Source organism: Lithobates pipiens, unplaced genomic scaffold (assembly GCF_037356315.1).
Source record: "Lithobates pipiens isolate NorthernLeopardFrog02 unplaced genomic scaffold, aLitPip1_a1.2 Scaffold_3, whole genome shotgun sequence".
NCBI classification, from domain to species: domain Eukaryota; kingdom Metazoa; phylum Chordata; class Amphibia; order Anura; family Ranidae; genus Lithobates; species Lithobates pipiens.
Window position 1 is genome coordinate 6,651,870 of NW_027507790.1, and position 11,789 is coordinate 6,663,658.

At 40.2% G+C, this 11,789-nt stretch overlaps 1 protein-coding gene across 1 annotated transcript in view; it reads left to right on the top strand.

Moving 5' to 3' along the window:
• The window catches only part of TBC1D10A (TBC1 domain family member 10A), a 118,632-nt gene extending 107,853 nt beyond the window's left edge, over window positions 1–10,779 (top strand). Inside the window, exons 8-9 of the mRNA XM_077461206.1 lie at window positions 2,312–2,466; window positions 9,375–10,779. Of these exons, the coding sequence (XP_077317332.1) occupies window positions 2,312–2,466; window positions 9,375–9,893 (674 nt within the window). The 3' untranslated portion in view covers window positions 9,894–10,779. The remainder of the gene's footprint in view (window positions 1–2,311; window positions 2,467–9,374) is intronic.
• Window positions 10,780–11,789: the final 1,010 nt, after the last annotated feature.

The window sequence follows — 11,789 nt, forward strand, 5'->3', positions numbered from 1 at the left end:
TCTCTTCCCTGTATTTACCATCTTACTCCTAGTACTGCTGGGTGTGTGAAGGCCTGGTTGCTGTTTTTTTTTTTTTTTTTTTTTTTTTTGGGTTACCAGTAGAAACAATGATTGGGCAACAAAGTTGGTGTTTCTAGTGATATATTCTATTCTGTTTCAAGCATTTCCCTTTTGATCAATTTGAATCCATATGTTCAATGGTAATGACACCATCACTATCACTACTGCAACCTCATTGCCGATCTTGGGTCTCTGTTTTTAAACTGTCTGCATAATGGTACTAGACGTTTTTATCGTCAGTGTTTCGACAGCGCTCAATCCATCTTTCTCAAACAGACTGAAGTGTGTGTGTGTGTGTGTGTGTGTGTGTGTATATATGTATGTGTGTAAATTTTTTTAAAATAAATAATAATTTTTATATATATATATATAATCTATATTATAATAATTCCTCTTATGAAAAAAGGAGATTCAGGCCACACCCTTTTTAATGCTATGGGTAGTACGCTTTTATCATGTTTACAAGTCAGCCTCACATTCCACAGGAAAGCCAGTTCTCTATTGGAGTGATGGCTTCCTCATACAGAAGTCAGAACTGCTGCCGGTGAGGTATACTCAAGTACAGTATGTGTGGTATGCTCACTTCTGTTTACTTAGGCCAAAAATGTAAGCAGTGACTTCTAGAGCTTAAAGGACACATTCTCTGCTTTTACTGATCCCTATTATACTATATTTCTCACATTTACATGACCGAGAGACAGAAGGATATGGGGCAGCCTACATCCACAGAAGATCTGTGGTTAGTTTTCCAAGATGTTTAGAACAACCTACCTGCAGAGTTCCTTCAAAAAAAAACTGTGCAAATGTACTGAGAATAAATTAAGAGTTTCTTAAAGCATTCTTAATTTGCAGTTTTTTTTGTTTTGTTTTTTCACAACTGCCTAAAACTTTTGTGTGTGACATAAAAATATGAAACGTTCCACATTCCAACTTTATTACGTCTCCAGTAGAAACAACTTTAACCATTTTGGGTCCACACAGGGTCTCCATCGGGCAAACGGTGATACTATTCGATTGTAAGCTGTCACAAGCAGGATCCTAATAACCCTTTGATATGGAATTGTATTGAAACTGTATTGTCTCCCTTTTTAAGAAATTCTGTGAAAACCAGAAGATTAATACAAATCAATATACATAAAGTCAGTCTGTGGAACATTTTGAAGTGGTGTTGATATGTAGTCTGGAGTCTTTATGTGTGTAAATTTTCAGCTTCAGCTATTACTCTGCAAAGATCCTGACTGTAATGCCCTGTACACACGGTCAGACATCTCGACCACAAAATCTGTCAGATTTTTTCCAACAGATTTTGGCCGAAACTTGTGTTGCATACACACGGTCGGACAAAGTTGTCGGAAAATACAATCGTTCTGAATGCGGTGACGTTCTTTGCGTACGATGGGATTACGTAGAGGCCATTAGCCAATAGCTTTCCTCTCGTAATTTATTCTGAGCATGCGTGACACTTTGTCTGTCGGAATTCTCTACAAACGATCAGATTTTTTTGTCGGAAAATTTGAGATCCTGCTCTCAAATTTTTTTTCTGTCGGAATTTCCCACACACAATTGGATTTTCCGAAAATATAATCCGATCGGACCTTGTCTGTCGGAATTTCCGATCGTGTGTACAGGGCATAAGAAGTCTTTATCTGCATACTGAATAAAGGTATAGAAGCCCTAGTGTAAGCATGGCAGCCAGGAAACTGGAATTTACAGAATAAGTGAGCTGAAGCTGCAACTGTTTGTTAGGAAAATATTCCTTTTAGAAGGGTTCCCCCCCCCCCCCCCCCCTCTGACCTCCTGTAGAAATATGCTGCACTTGCTGTTGAAACACGTGTCCTAAGCGCAACTTAAGTAGCAAAGCCCTAACTACAAGGTGCCATAGTCTATAACAACCAATCAGATTTCCTTTTGCTGAAGTCACCACAGGAAATAAAGCCATTCTCGTGTCACAGAGCTGATGCAAAAGGTTCATGTGTTCCTAGAGCTGTGATAGAATCACCTGCTGCCCTCATGTCTGATATAGTATGTTGATATTGTGGCCTTCAAGAATCTGAATAGTTTAAATAGCTTTGGATATACCTGTAGGTTGTAGGTCTGGAATTATTATTTCAGGCACAGTTTTGATTGCTATGTTATGGTACAATTTGTTTTGTTCTTTACAGATTAATAGTGAAAGTTTAAAATCCTAAATTATCACTTATTTATTTTTTTATATTTGATTTGTTATACACTTTTTTATTTGTATTTACAGGTGTAAAAATCATCTTTCGAGTTGCACTTATCCTTCTAAAGTATACACTTGGCTCCACTGAAAAGCTCAAATCGTGTCAGGGTCAGTATGAAACAATGGAGAAGTTGAGAGCAATTGATCCAAAATACATGCAGGAAAATTTTCTTATCGCAGAGGTGAGCATTATGTAAAGGAACAGTAAAGTAGGTCATGAAATCTATTTCCGTATAATTTTTTTATTTTGCAACGTATTGTATGTATTGTGATGACAAATACATAAAAAAGAGAGACGGCAGTTCACAGCCCCAGGTTGCAGCAAATGTTCAGATAATAAAATATAAGAAGATACAACAAAGACCTTGTAATGTCTATAGGCTAGTAGGATACAAAAGACAGGCCTCATTATATCCTAAATTGAGGTTGTCAAAGGTGTGCGTTTTTATCTTTATTTTTATATTTGAGTCCTTAGAATAAGTCCCCCTTTTTTTTTTTTTTCTGTTTGACCCTTTCAGCTTCACAGTAGTGGGCTTTTATCTATGGGGCCCGCATATCTGTGTACCTGGTTTTTGGGCTGGGAGCATTCTCCTAATAACAGTCAGGATCATCTGATCGCTGTGATAGTCTGATTGGCTAGCACAGTGATCAGTCCCTGTACAGCCCTCCCATGTGTTTACTTTCTCTTCTGAATTCTGCATGGTTTCTTTTCCTTGCATGAGAAGATGTAAACAAACAAAAATGTGTTGCAAGAAAAAAATGGTTAGGATTAATGCCAGGATTAGTGTTGAGGTCAAAGCTAGTTTTTATTTTGTATAATAATTATAATATAGTGTGTGTGTGTGTGTGTGTGTGTGTGTGTGTATATTAAAATATATATATATATATATATATATATATATGTGTATATGTAAGGTGCATGTCGGTCACTATAGTATATGCAAGAGAAATCAAGCCTTTCCAAGGGCTTATATCATAGAAAAAATCAAGAGGGATTGCTACACGAGAAAGTGTTTGTTTTATTGAAAAAATGTATCAGTAATCTACAGACAGTCATAGTAGTAACAGTTTTGGGCTAATACAGATCACGCCCTTCTTCAAAACTTTATGCCTATGAATGACCACATAAATGTGTGTGTGTGTATATATGATAGATATATAGAGAGGGAGAGAAAACTCATCTGTAATTTATTAAGCAATCAATCGGTCTGGAATCAATTGATGAATGAATCATAGTGAACAAAAACATATTGTGAAATATACAATGTAAAACAATCTCGGAACAAAAGATCAACAGGTGTAAGAGTATTCCTACACTTCACAGGTTAGATTGATCTGGAAGCCTAGCAAAAAAAAAGAAAGTGTATGTATTGTGACGATCCAGGGTGATTAGGTTCAAGTGGTGCATGCAGTTTTCCAGAAAAGTGCCACTTCGCTTTAGGGCATGGCAGCCCACTTTTATTTAAAGGTAACGAAAAAGTTCAAACAGTAATCTTCCCTCGCAGGGGGTTCCACTATCACTGTATAACCAAACAATAGACTCTGAGACCTCCTGTCTTTCTCCTGGAGCTGTCCTGACCTCCTAGGCCAGACTCCCTGTCTGCGGGCAGCGCTGTCTCAAAGTCTGAGCACCGACTTCTATTGCTGGGATGTTTATGAATCCAGCCCACAGGTGTGCAATTAGTATTCCTCCCAAAATCAGGCATACACTGCATATATGCACCTGTGACATGGAGACGCACGCGCACATACATACATATGCATGCATACATACACCATTAAAGAAATAAATACAAATCAAATTCTGAATTTAACCCTTTAGGTTGGAGGGTATCAAGCCGGTGTATCCAATTCACTTCTTTTTTTTTTTTTTTTCTCAACTCCAGATTTATGGTGATTGATGGTGTGTCAAAAAACAGATGGGGTGGCAATAGGGAATTGATCTGAAAAACCGTATGACCTTTTTCCATGAAATGTCTGGCTAGTGTTAACTTATCCCTAATGGAATATATGTGTCTCGCTATGCAATTTTTTTTATTTTTTTTTTGTGTAGTCTCACGCACATAGGAGACCACACGGACATAAGAGGATTGGCAGGTGTAGTTATCTTTGATGGGTATGTCATAACCCTTTTAAAGGGTGTGAAAAACATTTGCCCTTGATCATACTAGTACATTGTATACAGCAAAGACAGGGGAACGATCCCTTGTTTTTGGGACCTAAAAAGTCACACGAGGGGTAGGTACAGAGTACTGATCAGATTTTACCTATCTATCATACATACTCTTCCCTCGACGGTATGATGGCGGGGGGGGGGGGGGGGCAGGGGTAAAACTCTGGGACCGAAGGGTAACTGTAGTTCAAAATGGACCAGTGTTTTTTTAATGAAGTTGTTTATTTTGTGAGAAAATGGATGGAATTGAGAAATGAAGGGCATTCTGCGGCCCAAGATAGGGATTTTGGTATTCTCATAAACCGATAGGTTCTTTACGGACCAAGTCTTTGGGCTATCCCCGTTGTCGCAGCCTGTCCTCCATTTCTGTTAGTCTAATCTCTCGGGTATCGGGATTACTAGTGATTCCTTGCTACCCTTTAAATTGACTCCAGGGGATGGATTTAGAAACTCCAGGAGGATGGCAACTACAGAATTTTAATAATTGGTTACGGTCAGTTGGTTTCCTGTATAGGTCATAAACAATATGTCCTTCTTTAATTGATAACAATGCATCTAAAAATGGAATGTCCTCATAATTAACAGACATGTTTAATTTTAGACCTGGAATCAATAGATTTAAATATATATTGAACAATGATAAAGATTCAAGATCGCCTATCCAAATGGCGACGGCATCAATGAACCTGTACCAAACTGTGCAGTTATCACTGAAAAGTTTACAATTGTAGATGAATGCCTGTTGTAACATGTCCATAAATGCATTGGCATATGGGGGTGCCACATTTGAGCCCATAGCAGCTTCAGTGAGCTGCAAATAGTTTTGGAAGAGAATTTTTTTTTTATTCAAGGACTATCTTCAAAAAATCCAAAAGAAAATAAATTTGTATATTTTAGACCTGTCTAATAGACATTGACATTCTTCCAGGCCAAGAGTGCATGGAATGGCCATATATAAATTAGCCATGTCCCATGTGCCCAGCACCGAGCCTGGAGGTAATATAAGATTTTGGATCTTGCTAATTTTTCACCTACGATTCATTAATCAATTGATTCCAGACAGATTGTTTGCTTAATAGATTACAGACGAGTTATATATAATATATTGCACCATTTATGTGGTCATTCATAGGCATGAAGGTTTGAAGAAGGGCGTGATCTATATTAGCCCGAAACTGTTACTACTATGACTTCCTATATATTTTGGATGTTTTAATTTTTTTATTTAAAACGCTTTCTTGTGCCGCAATCCCTCGTGTGTGTGTGTGTGTGTGTGTGTGTGTGTATGTATGTATCTATCTATATATATATCTCACACACTATCTCCTAAAAGTGAGTACAACCCCCCTCACATTTTTGTTAATATTTTATTATATCTTTTCATGTGACAAGAAATGACACTTTGCTACAATGTAAAGCAGTGAGTGAATGTACTGCTTGTATAACAGTGTAAATTTGCTGTCCCCCCAAAACTCAACTCACAGCTATTTAATGTCTAAACTAAACTGCTGGCAACAAAATGGAGTAACACCCCCTAAGTGAAAATGTCCAAAATCTCCCCCCCCCCCCCCCCCATGTGTCATGTCATGTGACTCATTAGTGTTACAAGGTCCAAGGTGTGAATGGGGAGAAGGTGTGTTCAATTTGGTGTTAACACCCTCACTCTCTTACTGGTCACTGGAAGTTCAACATGGCACCTCATGGCCAAGAACTCTGAGGATCTGAAAAAAAAGAATTGTTGCTCTACATAAAGATGGCCTAGGCCAGTGATGGCTAACCTTGGTACCTCAGATGTTTTAGAACTACTTTTCCCATGATGCACTCTGCAGTGTAGTTGAGCATCATGGAAAATGTAGTTACAAAACGTGGGGTGCCAAGGTTTGCCATCTCTGGCCTAGGTTATAAGAAGATTGCCAAGACCCTGAAACTGAGCTGCAGCATGGTGGCCAAGACCATAAAGCAGTTTAACAGGACAGATTCCACCCAGAACAGCCCTCGCCATTGTTGACCAAAGAATTTGAGTACACATGCTCAGCGTCATATTCAGAGGTTGTCTTTGGTTAATAGACTTAAGTGCTGCCAGCATTGCTGCAGAGGTTGAAGGGGTGGGGGGACAGCCTGTCAGTGCTCAGACCATACGCCACATATTGCATGAAATTGATCTACATAGCTGTTGTCCCAGAAGGAAGCCTCTTGCAAAGATGATGTATAGTTTGCTGAAGACAAGCCGACTAAGGACATGGATTACTGGAACCATGTCCTGTGGTCTGATGAGACCAAGATACATTTATTTGGTTCAGATGGTGTCAAACGTGTGTGGCGGCAACCAGGTAAAGAGTACAAAGACAAGCGTGTCTTGCCTACAGTCCAGCATGGTGGTGGGAGTGTTATGGTCTGGGGCTTCATGAATGCTGCTGGCACTGGAGAGCAACAGTTCATTGAGGGAACCATGAATGCCGACATGTACTGTGACATACTGAAGCAGAGCATGATCCTCTCCTGTCGGTGACTGGGCCGCAGTTCATTATTCCAACATAATGACCCCAAACACACCTCTAAAGCGACCACTGCTTTGCTAAAGAAGCTGAGGGTAAAGGTGATGGACTGTCCAATCATGTCTCCAGACCTAAACCCTATTGAACATCGGTGGGGCATCCTAAAATGGAAGGTGGAGGAGCCCCCAAGGTCTCTAACATCCACCAGATCCATGATATTGTCATGGAGTAGAAGAGGACAACAGTGGCAACCTGTGAAGCTCTCCATGCCCAAGAGGGTTAAGGCAGTGCTGGAAAAAATGGTGGCACTTTTGTTGCCTAGCGGTTTAGACATTGACTGCTTGAGTTATTTTGAGAGGACAGCAAATTTACACTGTTATTCAAGTTTGTGTGTGTGTGTGTGTGTGTGTGTGTGTTTGTGTGTGTGTTTTTTTTTTTTTACTATTTTGGGCCATTTTTCCTTTTGACCATAACAAAAAAAAATCGGGAGATCTTTTACCATTTGCCAACTCAAAGCCCAATTTGTCCTGAAAAAAAACACGCTATAATCCACCTGGATACACAAAGTAGTTGCAATAATATGTACAATTTTACACATGTCAGAGTTTAAAAACTCTGTTCAGGCATTTAACATTTGTTTAACCCTCATCCACTAAGGTGTTAAATTGACCTAACCAAGCCAACTTTGGTAAGTCTGTCTCTGGAGGGTGGTGGGTGGGATTGGCTAGGTCCACTTAAGGAGGCAAAAAGTGTAAGTAGGAAAATGCAGGATGCACTTCGCTGAAAACCGAAAAATGACCGTTTAAAAAAAATATATAATTGTATTATATTTGACTTTTAAATTATTAGCATCTATTTAAATTAATATTATTTTATTGTTGCCCATTATTGGCACCTTTAGTGAAAGAAAAGCTCAATAAAAATGCAGTCTCTGACCATCTCTTGTATCATGTCCACAGTCTCTATCTCTTGTATCATGTCTGCAATCTCTTAAACACACTGCTAATAGTATTGGAAAAAATTTCATTCGGTGCAGCTCAAGCAGACGTGATGCAGGAGATCAATGCAGCCTCACCAGTGCCTGGATCAGAGGGGTGATCTCCCGCTGTGTCTCGGAGTAACAGTGACCTGCCTCCTGTGATATGTCGCATTGTTTCAATGTACCGGCATTTTTACCTGGACAATTCAGGGAGATCACCGCTCTGCTTGAAAAGGAGGAGGGAGAGTAGGACGGATGACACCTTCACAATGTGTGGCACCCAGGGCGGATCCTGCCCCCTTTTGGGTGACATTATCTGCACCTTTTCTTCTTTTGGCCGCATCCCGAAAACAGGTTTCGGCCGATATGTTTAGGCAGCTGAAATTTTGGTGCACCACTAATGGGGAGTGCACTTTATCTGATAGTAATGTGTGAGTGTAATATATTGCAGTTTGCCGGTCCTTAGCTGTGGCAGTGTTTTTTTTTTTCTGGCTTTTCTTCATTACCTGCTGATTCTGCCAAAAACTCACATTCTGTCTATGATGATATTTACTCACTGTACTGTATCTTTGGAGGAGCAAGGTTGTCACTGTAAGGTAAGAAGTATGTTAGGACCACAGAACACACTTCTCCACAACAAAAGTAGGAGTTATTCTGGACTTCAAAGAGAGCTGGGAACAGTGATAATAACTGATGGCATCGAAGCACATTAAGTTATTAGCTCATATTCCTGGCAGGAACAGATAATTTTGCATATATTTAAATAGATCTGAAAACATGCTGTTGATGGTATGTTTAGAGTGTATCCCTAGCCAAAACTTTTCTTTTCTAGGGATGTGTTAGTACTCCTGTTACTTTTTTAATTTTGATCTGTGTTCCTATTGAGGAGTATCGCTTCTCTGGGGGGAGGGGGGGCGCGCTTCAGTGTGCTGCTCTCCCCCCTTATACTCACCTCACCTGAGCCTGATCCACTGATGTGCATGACAGCAGAAGCTCTCCCGGGTCTCTCTCACTCATTGGGTTAGATACCGCAGCTGGAGCCATTGACTCTGGCTGCTGTCAATCACAGCAAGTGAGGTGGGGGTATGGCCAAGCTGTGGGCTTGCTATAGGGGCACTCTGTGGGAAGGGAGAGCCAGTGGGGGTCCAGAAGAGTAGGATCAGGGCTGCTCTGTGCAAAAGCATTGCACAGAGCAGGTAAGTATGACATATTTGTTTAAAAAAAAAAAAAAGAATCATTTTACAAACGCTTTATTCTGCTTTATCATATTCTATGCTTTATCATAACAAAACTACCACTGCCAGTGATGTTATATAGAGGTAACAAAGGCAGACGAAAAATGCCTTGACTGTAGTTTTTATCTTTTCAGTGTATATTTGCAAAAGCTCAACATTTGTGAGAGTAACATGATTTTATATTCTTTTTTTTTTTTTTTCTGATAAGATTTTGGAATTGCCCATCACGGAGCGGGATGTGGAACGTGAGCATCTGATCCAGCTAAAGAAATGGAAGGAAGAATTTGGTGAGCTGCAGTGCATATCCCCATCCCGTATGCACGGGGCCAAAGCGATCAGTGATGCTGACCATCTAGGTCATAAGCCTTTAATGCATTCCCCTTCCATCATCCTCCCATCCAATGTAAGCACTGGGAAGAAGGCCAAGGAGCAAAAGCAGGAAGAGAAGGAACAGGAAAAGCAGCGAAGTAAGGAGATGAAGGAGAAGGAGAAGATGGAAAAAGAGAAAAAGAAAATCGAAAAGAAAAAGAGTAAAGGAAAAGCTGACCAGTCCAATGGGGCTGTGAAAGAGAAGAATGGAACAGAAAATGGAACCGGGGGGAGCAGAGATCACCGGCAGGAACCGGTACAGCCTCTCTTGGCCAAAGTAACCCAAAATGACTCTTTAAATGTGCATCAGTCCAGCGAGAGCTTGTGCTCCAAAGAAAGTGAAGACACCTATTTATAATTTCCACAATTACACCACATGATCAAATGACCACATCGATCATAGCCATGAGTGTGCTTGTGGAGTCTTTTGATCTCTGTATTAGCCATTCTTCAACAACTAAGAGAAATCAGACTTGAATATATAGTGAAAATACAGGAACTGGTCTTAGTTTAAGAAATTCAATTACAGGATTTGTCTTGGAGTCATGAAATATATGTGTACTTTCACAAGTCATCTTGCTAAGAGATTATAAAACCTTGATTATGTATTGTAGCAAGGTTCTTCACGTCTCTCCTGGTGTGAATAGCAATGGGGATCAAACGGTTACTTTGATATACCATCCAGGCTGCAAAGGATCCTTTCTGTATTGTGACTAATGTCAGTGTAATGGGTACAGGCCATGCAGCCTGTGTTCTGTTCCATTCCAGATGTTTTGCTGCTGAGAGCAGAATTTTCTACTATGCACAACGAGTTTATTGTTTCCTCTATACATGGGACCAAGCCGAGAAATGGAACAGACGATCTCTTCCTCCACCCCACAGATACTCTTTGTACCAGTAAATGGATTAAAAGGAGTCTGAATTGTGCTCCATATCTCAGCACAATGGACTGTCTGTTGAATTTCTTCATATGTTTATTAGATGCTGTACATAATAAAAGGAAATCCAAATTTGTATGTTGGGTCTCTGTGGGAGACTCTGGGAATGAACTGTATGCTGTTACCTGACCAAACTACACTATTCCTCCCTCCTCCTGACACTGCAGGGAAGGGTTCGTATTCCACAGTGTGTTGTTATACAGTTACACTAAACACAGCCAAGCAGGAATATTTATTTATCTATGGTATTAGCTGTTGCAAAAAGAAAAAATAAAGACACTTGCCAATATTTAGATTACAATAAAATTACATGTGTCATTTCTTTCTCAATATCTATCGAGCTATTTATATTAGAAGTAATTTATATGGTGAACCTGTTTGTACACAGGCCATCTCCAAAAAGACGGCTTGTTATCTGACATTAGTATTTAAAGCGGGAGTTCCGCCGTTTTTTTTTTTTTTTTTTTTTTTTTTTAAAGCCAGCAGCTACAAATACTGCAGCTGCTGACTTTTGAAATAAGGACACTTACCCGCCCAGCACTCCCACGATGTCGGCACCCGACGCCGATCTCTCGATCGTCTCTCGGGTGCTGCCGCTGCCATCTTGTGTATGGGAGTCAGGAAGTGGAGCCTTGCGGCTTCATTTCCCAGTTCCCTACTGCGCATGCGCGAGTCGCACTGCGCAATAAGGATGGTCCCTGCTGTCTCTGGGATCCGTGTGTTTCCCAGCAGACAGCGGGGGACCTTCGGAAAGGGGCGTAGATTCTGCGGAAAGGGGCGTAGATTCTGCAGATATCTATGCCGGAAGTGGGTGCAGATACCTGTACTGTACAGGTATCTGCACCCCCTCCCCCCTGAAAAGTGCCAATTGTGGCGCTGGAGGGGGGGGAGGGTTCCAATGAGCGGAAGCTCCACTTTAGGGTGGAGCTCCGCTTTAAGCCATAGTCGTGTATTTGCCCAAAACATTTCTAAAATGTGTGCATTCATTAAGAAGCACACCAACAAGACGACTTGTACCATACAATTCCTTGTAAAAAGCAGGTGCGTATGTGGAGGTAGTAAATCGGTCTTAAAGTAGAACACACACAGGTTGATTTACTAAAGTAACAGTTGTTCACCTAGCAAAGTGAATGTTCACTTTTTAAAGCAAGGGTTTAAAAAAATAAATAAATAAAGTGAGGAAAATTGTAGAAAACATACTTTTTCTTTTGTACGTTTGGGTATTCAAAGTGAGTACAAGTTTTTCACATAAAGTTTGCTAAGTGAACTGGTTTTTGTTTCTTTAGCAAATCAACATTAGTTTCCTGTACCTCCCA